A 27160-nucleotide genomic window follows, 5' to 3' on the forward strand; every position below is an offset into this window, starting at 1 on the left:
AATTACACTGGCCGATACAATTTAAGAAAAAGTCAAAACCATGAGACCAAGTTAGACTTTTCGTAAGGACTTTTCTTTATTGGTTTATTTGAATTATCGTCAACTAATTATGGAATTCGAATTTTATATTATTAATTTTTTTATCTAAATTGATTTCTAAGTGCTTAAAAAAAATTCTAGCATTAAAACACAAATACATACTCTTTTTTAAAAATATATATCTTTCCATGAAAAATCAAAAACCATAACTTTTTGTACACTAGTGTTATTAAAAATTTAAAAAAACTTTGTTTTCGAATATCAAATAAAATTATTCCTTTAACGCTCTGTATTTCTAATACAAACAGATGACACCTTAAACTCTTGGCTAAACCGCAAGAACCCAAAAGCAATACAAATACAAATAAATTTAAAATAGGTGGGAAAAAAATAAAATTAAATATTTATGTAAATAAGTATATAAGAAAAACAAAAAAAATACATACAAATACTAATGCCAAAATATTACAATAAAAATAAAAACAAATAATGGCGTCTGCTCGATAACGCTCTCAAAATCAAATAAAAATATTGTTGCCAGCTTTAAAACCAAAAATAAACTTTTAACCAACAAAATCTAAACTAAGCTCAAATTAATGACAACACCAACAATAAGAGAAGCAGCAACAAAAATAAAAAATTCACATAAAAAACTGAGAGTAAAATAAGGTGCTGCTGCAGTTGAGCCTAAAGTTAAAATTAATATCAGCAACATTTTAATGTTGGCGATCATAACGAAATCGAACGTTGCGTTGTAAACTACTGTTGGAACTAAATAACAAATTACGCTAAAACTTAAATTAAAATAACAATTTTTAAAGCAAAACATTTTACAGGTTAACAAAACAAGTGTTTAAAATTTCAAATAAAAATTCCCCTCAAGAAATAATTTGACAAAAGCAGACGCGTCGGCGCGGTATTAAATATAGAAGCAAACATACAAATATAATATAGAAAATAGTAAACAAATAATCATATGTTAACAAAACAAATTGAATGAAAACAAAATAAATACAAAAAAAAATAAAATAAGTAAAAATTAAAGATAATTTTTTGTTTTAACAACAAACAAAATAACAAAGTTTAAGTGTTTTTATTTCAAGTGTGTTCAATTAAATTGCAAAAAAATATACATACATATATAAAATTACAAAAATAAATTTGTAAAATTGCCAGCCGGTTAAAAACAACAACAAAAATATATTGAATTCGTTAAAATGTGTGTAAAATATTTCAATTGTTGTTTATAAAATAATATTTAAACAAAACAAAATATTTATATTTAAAAGAATTGAAATAATTGTGTGTAAAAAATATTACAATTTCTCTTTATAGAAAATATTTAAATAAACAAAAATATTTACTTATAAAAGAATTTCTATTATTTCCTTGCAACATTTTAAGCATCAAAAGAATTAATTTATAAAAATTTTGAAACAAATAACAAGCGGTGAGTAGGCTAAAATAATAATTTAGAATTTAAATAAAATAGTTATTTAAACTGTCAGTTTAAGATCAGTTAGGCTTTTTTGTTAAAATATATTTTTAATATTCTATGTATGTATATAAGTTTTGAGAAAATGTCGAATAAAAGCTAGTATATATGTATTGTGGGGCATGACCGATCATATGATATTCTACACCAGTTAGTACCCAGCTATAAATGAATTTTGATCTTCGAGTCATTTTTTGAAATTTGTCAGTCTCTATAGTCTTTTATAAACCTAAATGTAGCCGATTCTTCTTGACATACTAAAACGTTTAACATAATTAGGAGCTAAAAAGCTAATGAACCGACCACCATTAACCATTCAATAACATTTATCCTTAGACCAAATTTCATCAAACTATCCTGGAGTGTGACCACAAGCATTACATGGACGGACAAACAAAAAGTTATTCTGAGCCGGTATACTTTAAAATAAACTAGATATAAATGAAAATAATAACTTTCTATAAAACAGAACATTTTATTAAAATAGTCAACGTTTTATAAAAATTAAAAAAATGAAACTGTGCGGAATTTCGAATACCGGCTTCGCAAAAATAAGACTTTTTTTGGTAAATGGACCTTTGAAATCCGTGGACTTTCTGTCGCATTGCTCTTGGACATTATGACACACCACCTCAAATTTATTTGTCTTGAATTTCATCACAATACATTTATTTTTTGCTTTTTGTTCTTATAAATTTTATTTACATCACTACACAGCTTTATTAAATCAGTTATAAACTTTAAACTTATTTTCTAAAAAGGATCTTATATGAGGGCAAGATCAATTGTGAATAGATTCTTACAAAATTAAGTTCAAAGATTGTTGATTTTATAATACATGTTTCAGTCCATAAAAAGATAAAAATAATTTTTGTTGTTATAAAATGTTATGGTGAATTTCGTCACTTCATAATTCCTATAATGTAGGGAGACTTTTGCTCTACCACAGTTAATTGGAGTAAAAATACTACCACTAAATTTTCAATTTATGCCATCAACAAATATTTAGTTCTTTTATTTTCTTTTGTTATTTTTATGGAAATAAAATTTAGTTTTGAAATCACTGAATAATTCATTATTCTCATTAATTTATTGACAATATATACATATATATCGAAATGAAAAAATACAATAAGTAAATATTTAAGTATGTACTTATTTCCAGTCGTTTAATTTTTATTTATTTTTTTAATAAATACTGATATTGTCAAACAATTAATTCGGGCAATTAATTATCAATATTATTATGTATTAATTTAATTAATTTATTTCATTTCAAAAAAATAATAATTTTATTGGCATATTCCTGATTTATTTGTTCAAATAATTAACATTCTAAACATTTTTAATTTGTTATGTAAGAACGTACGTGAAGTTCACATCTATCAAATATTTGACGAAAAAGACTTAACCACTAAAATATCGAAAAAGATAAAAGCGATTTAAACTAATAACTTCAAATATTGAAAGTAAACCAAAATATCGTTTTTTTTTTTTTGTGGTCACGTCATAAGTCTTTCAAATATTGTATTTGATCTAATACATTCTCATTTGTTTTTTTTTTAACAATAGGTATTTTTTGACATTGACAGAATGCAGAATGCATTATTTATTTAGACTTCAAGTCCAATTCCACGAAATATATTCCTTTTATTTTAAAAAATTAAAAGTAATAAGTTTTTAATTCTTATATTTTCCCAAAAATTATTGCAGCAACTAGTAAACACCTCAAAACACATCATTAATTATTTGTCAACAGTTAAAAAAATGTATTACAAACTTAAAAGTGTTACACTCTAACACCATTATACAATTTTAAAAATATATATAAAAATTTATAAAAAAAACCCTTCAATTAGTAACCAAATTACAAATTCATAATGTACTAACATGAATTGCAGAATAAAACTTAAGAGTACAATGCAATCATAAATAAAAAAAAACTGCATTTGAATTATTATTTGAAACATTTTTACTTTTTTCTACAAGTCATTAGAGTCTTTTTGTGTATTTCTTTGGAAATAATTATTAAAAAATGATTTGCAGGAAAATCATATTAAACGAATAACAAAATTTCTAAAAACACATTATTGCAAAAATTTAAGAAAAAAATAAATAAAATTAATAGGTGATGTTTTGTTGCATCAAAAAAATTTAAACAATAAAAAAATGATTTATTCAATTTTAACCCTAAAATTATCGCAAGAAAAATATTTAATTATTTGTTAAAGGTATAAGTACTGTTTAAAAATAATCTCAAAAAAAATGTCACGAAATTCACCATTTTTTAACGATACTCTGAATAACTTAATAGGGAAAAGATGAGCTGATGACTTTTCCAAATATTTTCCATTGATTTAGTACAGAAAATGAGCAATATCGATTCAAATTTGTCTATTATAGCAGAAATGACATTATCCCAGCAAAAAAAAGAACTTCCAAATAGCAAAAACGAAATAGAATTTAATACATGAATGTACTGATAAAGAACTGCAAAAGTAGCGATTTTAAAACAGGCTTGTAATGGGAGTGATGTCTTATTTATTTGATTCTATATTGTTGACTTCCGAAGTCACTCTCAAAAAGTATTTTGTATGTGCTCTTCTAATTTGACATAAATAATATTAACATACATTAAGGAACTCCCAAAAATAGAGTTTTTAAAATCATAATTATCATCGCTTCTTTGCAAGTTATTAAACATTATTTCAATGATATCCTAGATATCAGATTTAATCAAAATTCATTACAATTAGATACAATTAAGCACGATTTTTTCAATAATTATGACTTCTATAAATAAAATTATTTAATTATTATACCTATCGTTAAAAAATATGGAAATTTATTTTGTCATTCCGTTTGTAACTCATTCGTCTCTGTCTGTTGAAAGCTCGATAGCATTGGGAACTGAACTTCGAAAATAGACAAAATTGGCCGAATTTTTCATCTAGCTCCTAAGAAGCAGAGCTTTATTCGTACAGACTCGCTGTACGAATATAGCGACGAAACTCGAGTACGAATATAGCGACAACTCGATTCTGAAATTGATTTTCTGATTTTTTTTTACCCTACCCCATACACGACCCCTTCAAAAAATTCCTTTAATGATCATTACATTTTTTTAATAACTGTTATGAGGATCGATAAGGTACCTTAGCTATGCAATACAACATTTTTACAAAACTTTCGTTCAACACTCTACTGCTCCAAGAATATGGGTAAAATTCTCTATTTAACGAAAATTTTAAATAATTGTTTATATGTTTGTAAATTCTATTCATATTTAAATAAATTATGATTGCATTTTAGCACATTTAAATTTTTAACTAACTCTATGCATGTATCTCTGTATGTATGCAACTAAGAAACATAATTTTATTTTAATAATGTTGATGATGATGAAAACTTTGAAAATCTTAAGGGCACTTGTTGTTGTTACTTTGTTGTCATGTACTTTTTCTTACAACGTTTACCAGCATATTAAACAAGTATCTAGAAAAATATGTACACATATGAATGAACCCATTGTATAACTAAAAATATTGTTCAGAAAGATGCAGTTAGTAGTTTTTCCATACATTATTTCCATTAATATAATAGAGTGTTAAGATGTAAATCATAATTTAGTTTCATAGATTTGTTCACGGTTCATTTAGTAAGTAATAATTACTCAAAGATATAAAGTTTGAAAGGAACTAAACTCTGCATAGATGCAAAGATGTCTGCAAAGGAATGAATGAATAGGTTTGTACTATGATAACAAAACAAGTAGTATAAGTACACTAGCAAGTACTATTTATTATGATTATTTAGATCACTAGGTTAAGAAAGGCTAACAGCATATAATGATGAATAAGTGGAAGAAAAGTTAAATGTGTTAAGTTATTATGCCACCTGTTTTTTGGGTGTACCTATAACTGTATGTTGAAATAACCTTTTGTTTGCTGTAATCAGAGAGAAGTTACAGAAAATCTTTTGGGAATAATTTCGATTAAATGCTGATGGCAACAAAGTTGTCGGTAATATAATAATATAATAGGTTTTGATTTAATAACAAAAATTACAATTTCTTGTAATTGTAAGCGAATTTTTGCCAATTACAATTGCTTGTAATTCTAAATGAAGAATTTCCAAGCTTCTAAAAAAGATTTATTTTTTCTACGAAAACGTTCATAAAAACAATATGCTACAATATAAAATATAATAGAAAATTTAATTGATTTTAATTTAAAAAAAAATATTACAATTACTTGTACTTGTAATTACAATTATATACTTGTAACTAAAGAGTTTTCAAGCCTGTACAGTATATAGTTTTTTTCCACAAATATTAATTACACAAACTATATGCACAAGTAGACAAAAGTTATAATAATAATAATCTTCTGAATTTGGATGAATAATGTTGCTAACAAATTCAATACAAAATCAAAACATGTAAGAAGTTGTAGTCGGGCGAGGGCATCCATATAATACCCTACACCTGTGTAAGAATAAAATGTCATTTAGTTTTCATAGTAAAGCGTATAAGTTGAACTGTACTTGCCTCAGATATACTTAAGCCATTTATTGTTCAATAAAATTGTGGATATTTAATTTAAAATTTGAAGGGGCCTTTTATAGGGGCTAGGGTCAATTGAGGCCATAAAATTATAAAGTTCATGAGGATCATCAAGCCTAATATATAATTAAACATAATTATGAACTTAAAAGCCCAATTTGGCGGGTTCAGTTGTATGGGGGCTAAGAGAAATAATAGACCGATGTTAACCATTTTCTTCAAACCTGTAGTTTGATTACAAAGACATACGGACGGACATAGCTAAAGAAAATTATTCTAAAGCAAAAGCACAAACCCAATATACCCTCCCCACTAAAGTGGTGTAGGTTATAATAACCACCTTGATTTGGAAATACAGGGCCGGTTAGGGAATGTTACCAATATAAATTGAATTTTCTCCAAAAAGTACTACCCACTGTACTTCATAGCCTCAACATAAATTTTAGAATCATTTCTTAAATTAACAAGTTACACATTGTATTAGCATGAAGTTTTATTTAATTAAATTAATTACTTAACGCCATCAAGCATGCCAAAATCAAATTATAAATATTTTATTATAAGTATTTTTTTGTTTTTTGTTTACTAGTGTATCAAATTCGCATCTTATTAATTATTTTGTCTTCAACAATTTTCCCACCTTTTATTATTATAATAAATAATAAATTTTATATGTAGTATACACAAAGAAAATGTTAATATAACTATTGTTTTACTAATTGATATTGTAAGTGCTTTTTTGTGAGATTTGGAGACACCGGTAACTTTGTAGCTAGTGTAATATTTAAATGTAATAATAAAAAAAAAAATACAAAAACAAACAAAAAACAAAAATAAACAAAATATTATGCAATATTATTACCGTAGTTTTTTTATTATTATTTTTAGTTTAATTATTTATTTGTACGGTTATATTGTTAAGATGTGTGTTAGTGTTATAAAAGCGTGAGTTGAAAGAAGATGAGGAAAATGTTTTTATACTAGAAAACGTACTGTATAGTAGACAATAAAAATACAAATAAATTCACATACTAATCACATCGCTATCTCAATCAAATTCACCTCCTAATCGTGTATTTTAAACACACATGAAAATGATAAAAAATTATTACGTTGACGACTGTCATTAATTGTTTGATTTGAGGTAAATGATTAACGATTTTCTTCTTTTTTCGAGAAAGAAACATTCTGCAATTATTTCCGGTAATGTGATTATTTTCTGAAATGTTTTTTTTTAATTTAAACCCTTTACGTCATTCGCAACATTTCATACTCCCCAGTTGCTCGGTCGGACAGTCCCGTATTATCTATTTAACCTACCACTTAGAGTTATCCCTAGTCACCGACTGTTCAGGTGACTAGCTATTTTAAAATATGCTTGTCCTACGAGGAAGTCAATCGTCACCCCATAGACTACGAAGATAGAGACAAAAACTTAAGTTCACTCTTTCGTAAAGAGTATACCGTGACGAAACACGAATAAAAGTTAATCACAATCAAGTTGCTAGACGTTAGTGGAAATCTGTCAAACTGCCGGGTTAATACTATATAATATACATAGTGGAAAGATATGAAAATCTCTCCCTAACTGAATCACTTTATGATTTACAAAAGCTTCAAATATAGGACCACTTTTTAATTTCTACATACTTTCTATTAATGTTTTAACAGTTAAACGAGAGGATTTTGAGTTAATATTTGAATAGCGGAGACTAATGTAATTTAATAGTTTTTTTCCAGTAAAGCCTTCAAGGTCTTTCTATGAACATTCCAGATAACCTCTTAGATTTAAAACAACAATTTTAAGCTAGACAACGGTAAAGAAGGAAATTTCTTTTAACTGGGCAATGTATAAATCCTCTCAAATAAAGTACTAGAATACCACTAGTTCTGTGACAGTTCTCTCTCTACTCTAGTGGTATTATTTGTTAAATTTGATATTGTGTAACATTAAATAATTACACAAAATTATAAACTTGACATCATCATCTTTGTGTATAAAAAAACGCGATATTAATAGCGACTGAGAAAACTTCCTGCAACATTTAAAGAAACAGAAAACATTTTAAAGTGAAAGTGAACAAACCAAAAATAAAACTCTCAAACCATAAAAAGACATGCAGCCAACTAGATAGACATAGACAGACGGACAAAACAATTTGTACATTAAAATAAATTATGTATAAACCAAAAATGTGAATTAGTAAAGAGGGACAATAATCAAGGTGAAGTTTATAGTGGGTTTGTTTTAAGACAACTATTGTTGTGAATATTACGAAACTATATAATTTTCTTTTTGTTTAAATGCAATGTGAATTCAAAATATTAAAAATGTATGTAACACTTAAAGTAAAAAAATTATATTTAATAGATTATTTTATATTTCTTTAACATTCCCAGGTTTTCAACAAAAACTATTAATACACAATATCTGAAGAAAAACGGTTAACACGGTCAGCCTTATAATGAAGGCGATAGGTGTTCTGAAAAGATGATCGAAGCATTTGCTAATCACTTGGGCAGTCATATAGGCAGACATTTATTTTACTGGGCCACTACAACAGCTCCAACAGATCACAATTCTTTGGATACGGAAACGGATTACGGCCTCAAGCTGCGCATCTCAAATTTAATTAATAAATTCCATGGACCACTGGAACGTGGCGTACAGATACTCGATCATCTGTTAACATTGGAAGAAGAAGATTTCAATGATCACTGGGGCTCTGCATACATACACAATTATGAACCGGAAATATTGGGTAGGCGGGAAGAGCAATATAATGCAGGCGGGAGAGTAGATGGTAATCAAGAAGTTTTATATTATAATGGCAACAATAACAATAATGGCGGTGTAACACATCGGCAAAATATTGCAAGAGGAAATAGTAAGTGTTCTTTAATTTAATTAATTAACTGTTTATTTTGTTAATTTATAAATTATTTAAAAATAAGTAGTTTGTTCATGCGTACATTTTAAGAAATAAAGCTATTAACGAGAAATTAAAAAATTCTGGTAGTTTATAGGAAATCAATAGCTATTTTATTGTTTTCGTTTTGTTTGCTTTTTTAGTAAAGGTCAAACAACTCATTTATCAAGAGCGTACGTTTGATGTAGTTTTAAAAGGGGGAATAAGAAATTCATATACATCTAGCTAACAATTTAAAGATTAGCATATTACGATAATAATATTCTAATAACATGATTTTTTCAAGAGGCCCGACTTGAGTTAATCATACTGGAATTTAAAAAGTGGATCATTTCTAAAAAAGAACCCTTTTGTAAAATTTAATTTGTTACACAACTTTTAATTGATTTATTTCAAATAAACTAATTTTTCGTAGGATAGGTTATATGGAGTATAGCGCGATATTTATTATACCTTACAATATAATTTCCGGCAATATAAAACATGTTAGTTAATTTAAGAGAGAATGCATCCGAAAAAGAACACATAAGTCTACATTTCGTTTTGCAATCAAATAATTAAATTGATATTAAAAACAATATAATTAACTACTCACTATAGTACTGTAAGAAGTTAAAAATATTTAGTATTTCTTTTATTAATATGTATCTACTAAATATATATGATAAAAACCTGAAATTTACTTTTAATTCAATCCAATATTCCATTGAACTAAATTTAACAAATTAATTATATATTTAAATACAACATTAAAAAATCTATGGACTTTGTGTTGGTATTAAGAATAGAATTTCTTTTATAGATTATTATCTAATTTAATCACAAAATAAAACTGGTCAATAAATTCTTCAATAAAAAATCAACATGTGTAAAACATTGCACGTTTTGATGTTTTCCTTTTATGAATAGATAAATTAGTTAAAAATTATACAATTTAACTGAATAAACTCCCCGCTAATACCGATAGAGTCCCCCGTCTAATCACATCTCTGCTTTGACTCTACACACATGTATTTAATGAATACAGTGGATCGAACACGGGGAGACCGGCCATGAGTAGGCAAGACAACCATCGGCTTAACCAAAAAAAAAAATCAATGCACCTCTCATATTAACCGTAACTAGTTTGTTAACAAAAACAACAACAACATTAAAACATCGAATAATATCAACAACCATTAAACAAATGGTCAAAACCACGAAGATAATAAATAAAACCTTCAAATAAGCAGAAAACAACAAAAATAATCAAAATATTTGTAAAAAATAAAAAAATTATAAATTCAAGTTCAAACTACAAATAAAGATGAGGAACTAATAAAAATTGAACGAAGAAAAAAATAGAAGCAAAGAGAAGACAGTCTAAAGACACACGCAAAAAATTAATGTTGATAACCAGAAGAAAGAGAGTTAAAGACAGCAACAGAAGTAAAATTTATTCGATAAAACATCAAAATACTATAAAATCAACGAACATAATGTGCGAAACCATTTCCATTAGCAATTGAAAAAAGTACAGATTAAACACGCTTATAAAAGTAAAAAGTTGATCTACTTTAAGAATTCTTGGCGTCAAGGCATTCTACGCTTTTGAACTTGTAACATAGGGTCTATTATCACCACTTTAGTGGGTAGTCGGAATTTTGATGATAATTCCATTAAATTTGGTACATGATCTTCTTTTGACCCTATTGAATAGTTAATATCCGTCCATTATTTCACCTAGCCCCCATACAACTGAAACCGCCGAATAAGGCTTTTAATTTCATAGTTATGTTTAATATTCTCGTAGTTCAAAAAAAACTGCAAAACCAAGTTCTATACTAGCCTTGAAGACCCTCATGAATTTTATAATTATCTGAACTCAATTGACCCTAGCCCCTATAAAAAGCCCCCTTCAAATGATAAAGACCGATTGTGGCCTAGGTGCATTTCTTCGGATTTGATGTAGTACACATCCTCCTATCAACCTAACCTAAGTACTTTGAGATCCAAAAATGTACTCTCTAAAATATTTTTTGATACTGAAACAAAATCTCTTTTTCCATCCCTGGGATGGAATATACGAACAACATTATAGTTATTTAATAATATTATTTTTAAAAACCCATTGTAAATGGTGTTACTTTTTCGCCAAAAAAATTTTAAATAAAATAATTTAACATATAAAATACAAAAAAGTAAACTATACAGATCAACTGTTAAAGATATGTAACGTCAATGCAAATCTTCGAGAGTACAAAACTACAAAATTTTGGTAATTGAATACAAATTGATTTAAACTTGGCCACTAATTACAACGCAAAAAAAAACAATATAAACAATATAAATACTGAGAAAAAATCTTATTCTTATTTTTTTTTGTTAACGACATACAGACGTATTAATTAAAAGTTAGCTGAAGTACAAAATAAATAATGATTTAATTAGCATTTTTTTTAAATAAATGCAGAGGTTTTTCTTTTTTTTTCTAGAAAAAATTAGGTGAAGGTTAAAATAAAATTTGGAACTTAAAATTGGTTTAGTTTTTTTTTTTTTGAGTATTCGTTTTCAGTTCTATGAAGTTAATGTTATTGTTCTGATAAAACTTATAAGAATGTAAATTTTTAAGGCCACAAATATGTGACTATACATTTTGATGATACATCAGTTTTTATAAATGGCAATTTTAATATGTATTCTCATAAAATATGTATTATTTTAAACGCGAAATTTACAGCGAATAGTCGGAATTTGCTCAGATACTAGATATTACGCTTTATCCAATTAGGAATTAAGATTTTAAGGATGTATAATTTACTCCATGAAAGTACTGAAAAATAACTGAAGAAGTGATGATTTCAACAGGCTTGCCATAGAAGTCATTCTCAAGATGTCATTATTATTTTCTTTTCTTGAAGTTATTTGAAAGCGAAATTGTAGTTTCAAATAATATAACTAATTTGGCTTAAATAATTTTAACACATAAACACAATTTATACAAAAACCCAGCAAAATCTATACTTACACCGTGAGTAGGTAAGTAATATTGGAGAAAAGTGTAAGTAGTTAATAACTACTTTTTTTTCGTAGTTAATAACTACCCTACTTTTCCGGATTTAAAACTGCTTGTACAGCCCCATTAAAAAGTTATTTTATCATTCTGTCTGGTATGGTGTCTACACATATGTAAATATCAAAATTTCTTTCTATTCCAAAAATAATTTATGTTATTGATAACAACAACTCATTACCAAGTAATGTATGAAATAACTACATTTCCTACAATACTCATTAACCAAAATTTGAAAATATTTTACTGGAAACAAACAAATATTTGGCATTGCAAAAAATAGTATTATTTTTTCTATTTTCGGAAGTCATAAGACATCATTTCCATAAAAGGTAAAAGAAATCACTTAGTCCTAATCTTTATCTTTATTTCAAAATCGAAAGTGTAAAATTTTTTATATAAAATCGAATTTTTATAGTTTTTCATATAAAAGTTACTATTTAAAATTCATTAGTATGTGTACCTCTTATGGTAAAAATACTTCCTACATAAAAAAGAACATTTAAAAATAATTTTCGAAACAGATTAATAGCTCAATTTACGCATAAGACGTGAATGGTTTCTATAATTGATCTGCATATGTTTATACTATATTTATAAACCATAAATAAATTATGTTTCCTGATTACTCGCTAAAAATGTAATTAAACCAATTTTCAAGTTCAAATGGACAATATACAACAAACACTTGACTAAATGGTCATTGACACAGAATAAACAACTGAAAAATGATATTCTAAAAAGTATACATTACCTAAAATAAAATTCATTATTAATTTAAAAACGAAAATAACAAAACAATCAACTAAATCGGTATTAATCAGTAATTTACACAATTTAAAGAAAATTACGCAAAAAATATATATAAAAATAAAAAGCAATACAATAAAATACATATATTCGAGTAACATTTAACACGCAGTGATAGATAGATAGCAAATAATGTATGCAAAACGCGTATTCATTTCAAATTTGTATGCACGAAAGTTGAAATTTTATTTAAAAGTTTATAAAACTTTTATAAAATACTATGATGAATTGTTAATAAAAATTTAAGATGACTATGGCGAACAGGCGAAATAAAATTAAAAAATAGTACAAGTGAGAATGTTATATTCGGCTGTGCCGAATCTCATATACCCGCCATCAAACCGAATGCCGTTAAAGGAATGTTTGCCTATATTTGGAATTGGGCTTACGTGAATTATGGACCGAAATCTTTTGAACTGACAAAATATTAATTTTTTAAAAACAAAATTTTTCGGTTAAATTTTTAACATGAGTATGAGTAGAAAGATTTTGTTTTGTATAGAACTTGTTTATGTCAAATTTCTAGTGTTTTAATAAACAAAACTGTTTCCTGAGGGGAACCTTTTTTAGTCATTTTCAAAAGGAGACTTATGTTACAAACGCAATGAAAAAATCAATATATGGTTGGCATGATAAAGGGGTATAAAAACACAAAACTTAAGTACATTAACAATAATAAATATAAAAAAAATAGTTTTTGAGATTTGCATAATAACATGGTAGATTATTGCAACGCCGATGACAGACAATTACGAGACTTGTATGGAATAGATTTTTTTGCAAATCAGACATTCTCTATTGAGTAGTTTTGTTCCTACAGCACATATATTGATAAGTTTAAAATAAATATTTTTAAAATTGAAATTAAAAGGTTATTGATTGCATTCTATTTTTATTTTTAGGGAAGAAAATGTCTAAAATAGGTGTTGACCAATAATAATGCATAAGTTTAGGTTTATAGGAAAATATGTAATAATGTATAAATATTTATTTGTACTTCTTTTTTTTATTTATAACCCATCAAAAATAAAACGAATTACTTCCAAAAGAATAGCATTTATTAACACTTCAAAATTAACATTAAGTGATTTTTTTTAATGGAAATGACGTTTATTGACTTACAAAAAGCGAAATGAATCCATTTTTTAATTGGAGCTATATTTTTTGTACTGAAAATTTTTGAATTAAACCAATTTTATTTTGGAGTTTATTGATGTAAGTGTTTTATTTATGTTAATACTATTTGAGTCAAATAAGTTGTATTGTATAATACTATAATTTCATTTCCTAATAACTTCCAAAAAAGAACATTTCTTCCTGAGAATGTCTTAAGATGTAGTGAATTTGGAATTAAATGAAAAGCCTATTACAAGCCTGAGTTAAAATCATCACTTTTTAAGCTCTTTTTCATTACTTCCATGGAGTAAATTCTACTTATTTTTCGCTTCTTTGGAAGTTCTTTTTTTTTCTTTTGCTGGGAATATTTATAATTGTACTATTTATTTTTTTTTCACTCCTGAGAGTTTTATTTATTTTCAAGAGCAATATTACGTTAATAATTAGCATTATTTAATCGTTTTAAAAATTTTCAATAATTTAAATAAGAAAATAATAAATCAATATCCAAAAATGTTTAAATTTGTTTCGTTTAAAATATTTTTTGTACCAGATGTCCCCAAGTTGGGGATTTAAAGTTTTATATGGGGGCATATTTTCGTGAAATTTGGGGACTTTTTATAATTTTTGCGCTATTTTTGGTAATTTTAATATTTTTTTAGAAATATTAACTTATTTTTATTCTAGTTTAGTTTTTTATTTAAGGGTCATTTTAAAATATTTTATATATTTTTCGCACCTTACCCTTTCCGATTTGAAGAAATTTTGGTACATATTGCCTTTAAATAAATACACCCTTCATCTTCGTGAGAAGGGTATATATAAGATTGTCATTCCGTTTGTAATTCCACAATATAGTTTTCTGATCCCATAAAGTATATATGTTCTGAATCTTTATAGAAAGCGGAGTCAATGAAGCCATGTTCGTCTGCCTGTTGAAATGAGTTTTTTAAGCAAAACCCGTCATAAATAACGGAGATATAAACAAAAATCCGAAACAACTTCAGACAATTTAATCATTTTTTTCTTTTTGTCAAAGGCATGAAGTTTATTATCGTAAAATTTTATTAATCTTAGTCTCATATTAATGGCTATGTGACAATACCAAATGTCCTAAATTTGGAAAACAGCTACAGTTCCCAAATATTAAAGTATCAATAAGAACATTTTGTGGGCGTGCCATCTCCCATATAATATGAATATCAAAATGAATGAATATCTGGGAAACTATAAAAGTTAGAGTGCTAAAATTTTATAGGACTAACATTAATTAGCATTAATATAAATATTTTGGTCAAAAAAGGTACACTAGAAATGGTGGCGTGACACTGCCCATATAAAGAAAAAATATAACAGTTTGGTATTGATATTTAAGAAATATATGGGCGGACTAGAAGTGAGGGCATGGTACCTCCCAAATGATCAAATTCCAAAAATATTTTAAACGGCATATTATCTATGCAGAGGTTAAATGATTACAGGAGGTATAATTTAGGTATATAAAATTGATTAGCATTAAATAAATGGTTTTTGTTTTCGTTAGTAGGAAATTAAAAAAAAATTGTGAAGTCATAGTCAAAAGTGATAATTTAAAAAGAACTAGAACATTATTTATGCACTCTACTTTTATTTGTTTCATTTATCAGATAAAAAAAGTTGAAAATAATTTCAAACTTTACTAATAAATATCACAAACGATGAATTTGTTTTTCTTTTTTTTAATAAATGATTTATACTACATTCACTTATCCTTTTTATAACACATCATGTTAATTCAAAAACACTTCAAATTCCACTCGTTTTTCCTTAAAATATCTCAATTCGACGTTTTTAATTTCAGGAATAATTTGTTCGTACTTTTGTTTAATAAACAAACCAGTGGTAGAACAAAAAGTAAAAAGTCAAAATAAAAAAAATAAGATTTTAAAATTTTGTTGTTTGAAAAAGTTTAATATGTGTTGCTGTGTTGAACGCAGCAACATAAGCAATATGTTATAGTGCGCCATCTATAGTTCATGTGAAAATTTAAATGTTAACTTATCAAAGACACTTTTTGTTTTGTTTAATTTTACACTGAATACCAGATGAAGCATTTTTTGTGTAAAGTTATGGCGATTTTTATTTAAAAATGGGGAATTTTGGGGACTTCCAGTCTAAGATTGGGGACATGAGTCAACTTTTTTCCTACAACACTGTTTGTATTCTATTTTAGGTGGTAGCGTTGGACAATTTTTCGCACAAATATTTATCCAATCCTTGAACCATAATAATTCTGACGTTTGTTTTTAATAGTTATTCGCAGCACAGAGAGAGTAATGCCATATCATTAAAACGGGAAAATGTATAGAGCTGCCGAATAATTATTAAAATTTTAAATATATATTCAAATTGGAATTTTAAAGACTGAGAAAAAACAAAATTTTAAAGAAATAGGAAGATAAAAGGACATTGAATTGAAAATTGTCTAAGAGATTTAATAGAACATTTTCTATAAAGAATTCATCATATATTTTATTATAAATAGTTTTTAATATATATAAATAAAGATTTTGTTGGAAAAATTTGTAAGTAGAGAATTCATCTTACAAAACGTATGTAATAAAAAACTATAAAAGCTTTTTTAAACAGGCAAACAAATAAATGAAAATTGATGGAATATATATATTTTTCTTTCTTTTTGGTTTGGGGAAATAGAAAAAGATATTGATAAAGAATATATATAAAAATAATTAATTTGTTGATGTTATAAGAAATGCGTCAAAATTGTTTTGTTTTACAAATTTTGAATTGAAAATGTTGAATTTTTTTTTTTTCTTGTAAAGAAAAATTATATATATATATTATACTAAGACATCTGGCTGCTCTAAAATTAACGAAGACGATGTAAACAAACAACGGAAAAAACATCCAATTCAAAATGCAACGTACAATAGCAAAACGAAATAAAGAATTTAATAAACGAACAAATACAGACAAAAAAAAAACATAAAAACCAAACGCCAAGAAGAAGAAATGAAAAAAATTTGTCAATAGAACACAAAGCACAGAAAATTTTCATAATTTGTTAAAAGACCAGAAAAAAATTAATTTATTATTTAAAAATATGTCGAAAAAATGTTTTAAATAATAAAGAAATTAATAATTTAACAAGAACATACAAGAAACAAACGTAAGACATTAAAATAAGAGAAAAAAATACAAGTGAAAAAATGGCTCAATGGCCTATGATTATGGGAAAAAGAAATCAAGAGGCCATGTCACAAATGAATGCCTGGATAAATGGTAAGTTTTGGAGGCAGCACGCTTAAAATTTGGAGTAAGAAGCGATGAATTAGATTTTATTACAAAAACCTTAGTGAAAAAAGTTACAAAATTAAATGTGAAAAAGAGAAAATTATCACTTGAAAATTTGCAGATGACGACGTCAAACAAAAACACCCAACAAAGTATAATAAGTAAAGTGGCTGGCCTGACTGGTTGGCTGCAAAATCCAAAAATTAACAAAGCTACGTCATACACTGCATACATACTTAAATACAAATTCATATGTATGTACATGTTTGTAACATAGTTAGGAAAGGGGTAAACGAACCTTCCCAAAGATACCTACTGCATTTCTTTTTTAATGTTTTTGTTTCGGAAACACTTACGAAAAGTGGTGCTGTTTATTTCTACGTTTATGTTTTCTTTATTTATAATTTTATTGATTTCCCCCCTATACTTGCTTCTGTACTCCTAATAACAAACAAGGCAGCCAGGAAGACAGCTGCTGCTTGCTACTTTTTCACTTACTTAACTTTTAACAATTTGGTGTGTGCAAATTGTGTGTTTTTTTATATGTATGGCTTTAAGACGATATAAACTTTTTATATATGTTTTATTTTAGGGGTAAGATTATGTTTGAATGGTTGATTGTCTGGTGGAGCGATGGTTGACTAACAACTGCCTGCTAGACTGCCTCAATTGACAAAACAACGATGTACATACATAAAAAGATTCTTAAAACATACACGAGATAGGCATATAGACAGACAGACTGACGGGCATACAAAGCCAAAACAAATACACAACTTAGGAAGATATGAATGGGAAGATGCCACATTTAAAGTTTATTTTGGTCACATGCATTTCATATTTTTCTTTTTATTTTCTGAACAAAAACAATCAGACTACGATGACGACGGTAGTCAACATAAAGTCAAACATGTGAATAAAAGCAAAAGAAATAAAATAATACTTTTTTGTGTTGTATGTAGATTCATATAAAATAAAATAAGACATGGAAAGAGAAGACAAATGCATTGCCACAAATCTAGACATATTACTATTATTATTGTTGTTTTTGTTTTAGCTGTGTGTTTTCTATATGGAAGATGAACCAGATATTGCAAAGACTTTTTTATTAATATCGCTGAAATAATATACGATTTACATTTAATCGATTCAAGTTATTAAGCCTAAAGACGGCTTTTAAATGGAAATAAATTTAAATAGTTATTTAAAATATGGAAATATGCCGAAATACATATATTTTGTTAATTAGATTAATATACATACACTGAAAAAAATCCATGCATAATATATACGAAAAATCTCGTACATTGTACGAATCGTTCGTTGTTTCGCACCACGAAATTCTTTCGTAATATATACGAAATTGTACGAAATATTTTAGTATAATGGCAAATATTCTTGAAAAAATTAATTTACATAAATTGAAAAAAGGGAATTTTGAATATATATGGTAAAATTTACGAAATATTAATTTATTCAAACATTTTTGTTCATTTTAAAATAAATTTTCTAATTTTAGTTTAAAATTATTCTCCACACGAATTTTCAATTTTTTTTTTTTTTTTTTTTTTTTTTTAAAATATTTCAAGAATAATATTATACTTTTTCTTAAATTTTATAAAAATGTTGTAGTTTTATTTAATCATAATATAAATAATATCATTATGTTTAATTTCGCTAAAATTTAAGAAAAAAATATTACGAAAGGTTTTCGTACTTTCGTAAAAATAGAAAAGGGTTTTATTAAATAATATTTCGTACTATACACGAAATTTTTATAAATATTACGAAAATAGAAGTTACGAAATTTTTTTCGTAAAGTTGAGCATGGATTATTTTCGGTGTACAAATGTATTTTTTTCGAAAATAGGAATAATATTAGAAATTTGTTTGAAGCTGCTATTTGGATTCAAATATTAAAGTAAAAAATTTAGTTAAATTTGAAGACAATATTTCCATTTTTCTCTATTATGGAATCCTTTGCCATAAGCTTTTTATTTCCTAAACCTTGTCTATAGAATGAAAGCTTATTTAGAATAATACAAACGAATATTTAACAAAACACTCCAGTAAGTTCTGCACTGAAAATAAAGTTTTTTTTAGGGAGGTGGTGGTAAATAAGCACCAAATACACAACAACACCGATGTTTGTTATTTTTGTTAAACTTTGCAATGTGTTATTTTATTTTACATTTGTTATATTTTGGTCGATTGCATAGAGTGAGGGGGTTGCTGAATAGGGGGAAAGGGAAATATTAAATGGTATTTTACAGTTGTTGTGACATGGTTACAGTTCAAAATTTTGAATTATAAAAGATACAATTTTTATTTTTAAAACTGCATTATTTTTTGTGTGTTTTTTTCGTAACACACTCACGAAATGAAATAATTTCAGTTTTTTATTATTTTCTGTTCTTTTACTAATTCTTCATCATATTCGAACAGAAAAATAAAAAAATATATATAAAAAAGAGGGGAGACGATTCAACTTAAACATACAAAATACGACGTGCAGTTTTATTTCATATATGATTATCATTATTATTTTTGTTGTTGTAGCTGTGTTTGTGTTCTTTGCTGTATAAATTCAATATTATTGAGGTGTTGTTGGTTGAAGTGATGGCACGCGTTATAAACAGTTGCAGCCTCAGTATCGTCATTATTCATTAGAAAAGCAAACCAAAAATAAATTTTAAATTGAAAACAACCAAAATCAATCTGAACTTGTACGTGCATTAGTTTTTTTTTTTTCATTTAATATTAATAATTTAACATAAATTTCATGGTTTTATATCGTTTTATAGATATTTTTGATGCTATAGGTATGATATAAAAATATAGATATTATTATATGATTGCACTTTAAATATTTAGTGTATAAAGCTTAAATTTTGCAAAACCAAAACACTAAAAATATTCTTGTTAAAAAAATGTGCTCGAAATAAATGAAAAATCGTTACGAATTATCAACATTGCTGACAGTGAAAATTACAATTAAAGCAAAATTTGTATATACCTAGTTATGGTGATATTCCAGAAAAATAATTTGTTTTAATCTTAAATGAGTTTTTATTTAAAATATGTCAAATTAAGTATGTAAATTAAAAAAATAAATAAAATAATTTCGAGTTTAAAAACCGTGCGAATGAAGTGTTTTCTACTACAAAATTTATTAATAGTTGATGAATTTAACTTATTTGGAAAATAATTGTTAATGTACAAGCTATATGTTATGCTGCTATGTAGGAAGAAAAACATTTTTGAAATATTATTAAAAATTAATAAACATAATTCAAGATTTCTAGCACATCGGATATTTGTGGTTATGTTTGCACTAATTAAAAGGAATATATTTTCCTTAACGGATATTATGATAAATAAATGTTATTTAAAAATGAAAAATTAAGTTCAAAGGTGTAATTTGAGACATGACGTTTGTGACCAAAACACGTAAAAACAATGTTTTCTCATTATAATTTTAGAAAAAGGAATTTTGTGTGTTAATTAGTAAAGAATTTCTAATCAGACCTTGGTTTCTTATGTTGGTTCTAATATGCTCATAGCTGATGATAGTGCATTCCAGATGAAACTTTCCTAATTATCTTTAATATTTTCTTAAAAACAAAATTCAATATTTAAAATGTATGGTTGAAGTTATTGTCGAAATAATTTAAATGCTGGTTAAATAATCTCTATATTATTAGTATTTTTAAAAATATTTTTAAACTAAATTCAAAAACTTTTAAAATTGTATTAACATACATTTCGGCCTAGAACCATTGAGGCAGAAATTTCTTTTTTTTTTTTTTTTAATTCGCTGAACTTATGTTTTTGTCCGGAAATCGACTTGCAAACTATTCACACGTCAAAGTATATATAGAATAAGGAATAAATGCATATAAATATACATACATATATGTATGTATGAATATAATCTAAGGTCATAACCTTTAGCATTTAGAATAATTTTAATGAGACTGCTGTCCTATTACTCTTATTTTAAATTAATAATAATAACATTCATTCATCAAACACTATGTATACGTTTATAAACAATACAACAATAACTCACTACATAGGAATACTTTGTGCTCTTACTACCAGACGACATAGTAAATAAATGAATTATAATTGAAGGTCATGTTAACTAACATACATATGTATCTACGTACGTACATAAACAACGGTTCTTCAAGCCTTCCCTATATTGCATATTTATATTTATATTTATATGTATTTGAGTTTGCATATAAATAGTAAATGTGTATTTTTATAATATAAACTTTAATATCAACAATGTTTATATTATAAATAAATAATAAAAAAAGAAATATAATATGCTATTAAACTAATACCATTTCCCTTGCTTTTCTCTATTTTTTTTATTTGTAAATAGTGGAAACTTTGAATAATGGCAATGGTATGCTACTCTCCCCACCACACAATAATTCAGGCCATCAACAACAACAACAACAGCAGCAACAATCAACACGTGGTGGCGGTGGAGCTTCGGCAACAGCTACAACAGCAGCATCGGCCAGTGTGGCTACAGCTGGCGGAAATGAAAGAAGTGTTAGTAGCAGTAGTGCAGCTGCTCCGTCTGCTTCAGCAGGAGAAAATAATTTACAAATAACACAGCCAATTAGTGCGCCATCGTCACCGCTAGCCTCACCAGGAGCTATAAGTCCAACATCATTTTGTTTGCCATCTAGTTCAACGGCTGCTGTGGCAACATCAAATGGTAGCGGTTCATATGTGTGTCCGAACGGTTCTAATGCTGGCAACATGTCATATGCAAGTGTAGGAGCATCGAATGCAAATGATACAGCAGATCCTAATTGGCAGGCTACGAAGGCAACGGTATTAGAACGTAATGCGGCCATGTTTAATAATGAATTAATGTCCGATGTTACATTTGTAGTGGGTGATGATTTTGGTGAGTTTTGTGATATACACAAACTGTGTTCATATGTTTATTCATATGTATTTTTCTTTATTTTCTATAATAGATACTGTTCAAACCATACCAGCTCATAAATATATATTAGCTACTGGCAGCTCGGTATTCTATGCCATGTTTTATGGTGGTTTGGCTGAAAACAAACAGGAAATTAAAGTGCCAGATGTAGAACCTTCTGCCTTTTTAACACTATTAAGGTTTGTTTAATTTTCAACATTAAATATTCATTGTTCATTTTATTTACATTTTTAACCTCACAGATACTTATATTGTGATGAAATACAATTGGAACCTGATAATATATTAGCCACTTTATATGCAGCCAAAAAATATATTGTACCACATTTGGCAAGAGCCTGTGTGAATTATTTAGAAGTAAAATTGACTGCAAAAAACGCCTGTCTACTTCTCAGTCAATCACGTCTTTTCGAAGAGCCCGAACTGATGCAACGTTGCTGGGAAGTAATCGATGCTCAAGCCGAAATGGCCATTAAATCCGAAGATTTCGTTGATATCGATTTAAAAACATTCGAATCGATTCTATGGCGTGAAACACTAAATTGCAAAGAGATTCATCTCTTTGAGGCGGCTTTAAATTGGGCTCAAAATTGTTGTCAGAAAATGCCTATCGATAATACTCCCCAAAATATGCGTAAAGTTTTGGGACAAGCTTTGCATTTAATACGCATACCCACCATGTCATTGGATGAGTTCGCCAATGGTGTAGCTCAGACTGGTATCCTAACGTCACAAGAAACAATTGATATGTTTTTGCATTTCACTGCTAAATCGAAGCCAACATTAAATTTTCCAACCAAGCCAAGAGCTGGTTTAAAAACACAAGTCTGTCATCGTTTTCAGTCGTGTGCGTATCGCTCGAATCAGTGGCGTTATCGTGGACGCTGTGATAGCATACAATTTTCAGTTGACCGAAGGTAAGTTTAATATGTTTTATATTTTTTGAACAATAAATTATTTTACTTCCCAAAAATTAAAAAAAAATTTTGCCGCAATATATATAAATTTATAAATTTCTTTACAGAATTTTTATTGTTGGTTTTGGTTTATACGGTTCATCAACTGGTGCTGCCACCTATAATGTTAAGATCGAATTGAAACGATTGGGACGTACTTTAGCCGAAAATGATACAAAATTCTTTTCTGATGGTTCCAGCAATACATTTCATGTATTCTTTGAAAATCCCATACAAATTGAACCCGAATGCTATTATACAGCATCGGTTATACTTGATGGCATTGAACTGTCATTTTTCGGACAAGAGGGTATGTCAGAGGTTTGCATGGGTAATGTAACATTTCAGTTTCAATGTTCATCGGAAAGTACCAATGGCACAGGAGTACAAGGTGGTCAAATACCAGAACTAATATTTTATGGTCCAACAACAATGACATCAATGAATTCTCCCACACAATCGATGTGTGCCAGTCCAGTGGGTGAATTAGAAGGTACTAGTGGTTTAGGCTCGGGACAAGCGAAAAGTAATCGTAATTCTAGTGATTTAACAGTAAATTGTGATGATTTATTAGCAGCAAGTTCTAGTTCAGATGGAGTTGGAGCAGTTGGTGCTTCAAGTAATTAATTAATAAGTTAAATATATGCACACATTCACACACATACTACAAAAAAAAATGGAAACAAATTTGCAACATAATGGTTTTTTTCTCTCATTAGTATAATATATATTATATAAATTACATATACATATATATATATATATAGAAAATAATTAATCTGAAAACCAAACATTAATATAAAAACGAAAATATATTACATTTTTAACATTATTTTTGGAATATCATATAATAGAAGATGAAAAGATAAAGTTTATAATAAACCTAGCAATGAAGCTAAGAAAATGCGTAGAAAGAAAGACATACTTTTGTTAGAAATGATACAAAACGACCTATTTATATTGAGGGAACATTTAAGTCTGTTTAATTCCAAAACTATATATTGAATTTACTAATAGAAAAATAATACTAATGATACTTGAAAGCAATATTTGGAAACATACATATGCTTGAATTTTTCTCATTTAAACAGCAACATAAAAGGCAAACAAGTCATAAAGTAAAACATTATTGCAATAAATGAATTAAATACTTACTTACATACATACAAAGGCAATCAATTATTCTAGTTTATAACTTATTAAAAGACACATAATTCGAAATATTTTTAAATATTAACAACTAAAAGTAAAAACAACTGGGATCTTACAAAACAAAAATCTAAACGAAAAAGCAAAATTATATACCTTCAAAAATAGCAACAACTCATATACTTATAATATACAAACATACATATACATATATCTATATATATTAGAGAAAAAAAAACAAGACAAAGAAAAAACTTTTTCATTATGAACAAAATAAACCTAAAACAATATACATTAAAACGTTAAAGTAGTTTAAACATTTTTGACAAGTTAACAAAATTAATTAAAATACCTTTTGGACAATTTAGTAAAACAAAGCATATTTACTCAAAAACAAAATATTATATACACTTAGGACTGTGTTATATTGGAGATATTTATGGTAATAATTATAATAGTTGATTTTAATTGGAAATAGTTTTTCAAGACAAGAATTTCTTATATAATTTATCTAATAAATCTCTAATATAATGAAGCCTAAATGAACACTAAAATATTAATATTATTCCATTAAAGAATTTCAAATATATTATACTACCAGACTTATTAATTAACAGCATTATAATATTGCATTACAATGATTACGAAAAAAAAACGTAATCGAAACAAAATTCAAAGTTACAAAAATATAATTATACAATTATTTTGCATTTATTACACTTCCGTTCAAGTGAAATTTGTTTATTTTTTTCTTTCACTATTGACTAATAATGTTATAAGTAATATTATTAGCCCTTTTTAGTATTTTAGTAAAATCTCATTATATTTTTGTTTTGCTTTTATTTTTTATATTTTAGATTTTTGTAGATTTATTTGTAGTTTTAGTTTTTTATTTTAAAGTATGTGTGTTTTGTTTACCCTGATTTTTTTATATTGTTTCACAAAGGATATTTTTCTTAAGCTATAATTCTGAGAGACGATCGATCAATGCCTCTGGTACTGATTTTTTTTTAAGATTTTTTCCTATTTTTGTTTAAGTATAATTATATAGTTCGATAATGAATTGAATTTAATAATAATAACCTATTTTATTCAATAATAAATAATTGAAAAAAAATTTTAGAAATTTTTAAAATTTGTGTTTTATTTCAAAGTGTTGTTAAGTCGCATTGGTAAGAATTTTAGCGATTAATGATTCCAAGTTTTAAATTTAAAAAAAAAAAAAATGTCAATTGGCAAGTTTTCAGAACTGACATTGTTAATGAATTCCTTGAATATGGAATTTTTCGGAATTAGAGTTATACAGGATCAAAACCAAGTGCAGATTAATCTCAAATATTTTGTAAAATATAAGAAATAAAAAAATATATGCAGTATTATAACAAGTAGGAAAGTATAGACGGGCATGGCCGACCATATGATACCCTACACCATGAGTATATTTTTACAATTTTTACTTTTATAAAATTTTTATTTTTTTGTTAAGAAACTTTTATGTTGAATATTACCATAATTCCAAAATATTTAAGCCATTTATTGATAAAAAACTAAAATTTCTTACTTATTTATACTTATATAAAACTTATTTGTGCCAATTTTTAGAGAGATAGCAGAATATTTGACGTAATTATAGCATAAAAAGTTCAAATCGGGAGGTACGGTTGTATGGGGGCTAGGTGAAATAATGGACCGATTTCAACCATTTTCAATAGGCTTCGTCCTTGTGCCAAAAAACATGCTTGGTCCAAATTTCATCAAAAATTGAAAATTGCGGCCTGTACCTTGCGCACAAGGTTTACATGGACAGCCAGCCAGCCGGACATACGGACGGACATGTCTTAATCGACTCAAAAAATGATTCTGAATCGATCGGTATACTTTAAGGTGGGTATTGGACCAATATTTTTGTATGTTACAAACATCAGCACAAACGTATAATACCCTCCCCACTATAGTGGTGTAGGGTATAAATATACACGATTTAGATAATTATTTAACAGCCTTAAAATATATTCGTACAAATTTTCGAAATTAATAATTCACACAATTAAGGATTATTTTAGCAACTAAAAAAACATTTGAACACAACTTTAAATTTTCAGTTTTTAGAAATGGAATAAAAGTTATAACCGATCAAGAATCTATATTCTCATATGGAACGTTATTTTCAAGGTTTATGCAGCATTTGGGATTTGCAATTAAACCGCAGCTTTGATTGAAAATAATACACATAAGGTCGGATTTTCGTTATTGTTTTTTATATGAAACGTTAGATATTATATAGAAATCTTTAGGTATTATATAAAAATGTTAAGGAAATCGTAATGTTTAAAGATTTTTTAAGTTATCTGAGGTCTTCTGAAAATCGATTTTAACAGACAGATGCACTCGCCTTAATTGACTCTGATATCTATAAGGATCCGCAATATATACTTTATAGGGTCGGTCACGGCCTAATCGACTTTGCTATCTACATATAAGGATACAGATATACATATGTATATACTTTATACGATCGAAAATTGTATTGTGAATATTACAAATGGAATGACAAACTTATATGTCACTAAAGGCAAGGATAATAAAATATATTTTTACACCGAATTTTAATTATTTTTCTTACAACTTAGCACTTACCCACTGATGGTATGTTTATACATAAAGCATTTGATAATTTCAAATAAGTTCTTCCAAGTTCATATGAACAAATTTGCTGTACATCACTAATATCAATCAGTAAATCTAAAGAAATGGTAAAGATTACATTAAGAATACAT

General features: G+C 26.8%; 2 protein-coding genes across 6 annotated transcripts in view; one reads left to right on the forward strand and one right to left on the reverse strand.

Moving 5' to 3' along the window:
- The window catches only part of LOC111674859 (transcription factor IIIB 90 kDa subunit), a 42778-nt gene that overhangs the window by 14940 nt on the left and 678 nt on the right, over positions 1-27160 (reverse strand). The window contains exon 3 of the mRNA XM_023435537.2: positions 27021-27125. Coding sequence (XP_023291305.2) covers positions 27021-27125 — 105 coding nt within the window. The remainder of the gene's footprint in view (positions 1-27020; positions 27126-27160) is intronic.
- On the forward strand, positions 1343-25507 carry LOC111674838 (BTB/POZ domain-containing protein 6). Of its 5 annotated transcripts, none has more exons than XM_023435510.2 (6): positions 1343-1489; positions 8499-8986; positions 21697-22236; positions 22310-22457; positions 22521-23195; positions 23303-25507. In XM_023435510.2, the coding sequence occupies exons 2-6, from the start codon at positions 8590-8592 to the stop codon at positions 23859-23861; spliced, it is 2319 nt and encodes a 772-aa protein (XP_023291278.2). In that variant the 5' UTR covers positions 1343-1489; positions 8499-8589; the 3' UTR covers positions 23862-25507. The 5 variants fall into 5 exon arrangements, with proteins under 5 accessions (XP_023291278.2, XP_023291285.2, XP_046804294.1 ...); XM_046948338.1 differs by lacking the exons at positions 1343-1489; positions 8499-8986 and adding exons at positions 18434-18453; positions 20105-20122; XM_023435517.2 differs by lacking the exons at positions 1343-1489; positions 8499-8986 and adding an exon at positions 17013-17288.

This window comes from Lucilia cuprina, chromosome 4 (genome assembly GCF_022045245.1).
Source record: "Lucilia cuprina isolate Lc7/37 chromosome 4, ASM2204524v1, whole genome shotgun sequence".
NCBI lineage: Eukaryota > Metazoa > Arthropoda > Insecta > Diptera > Calliphoridae > Lucilia > Lucilia cuprina.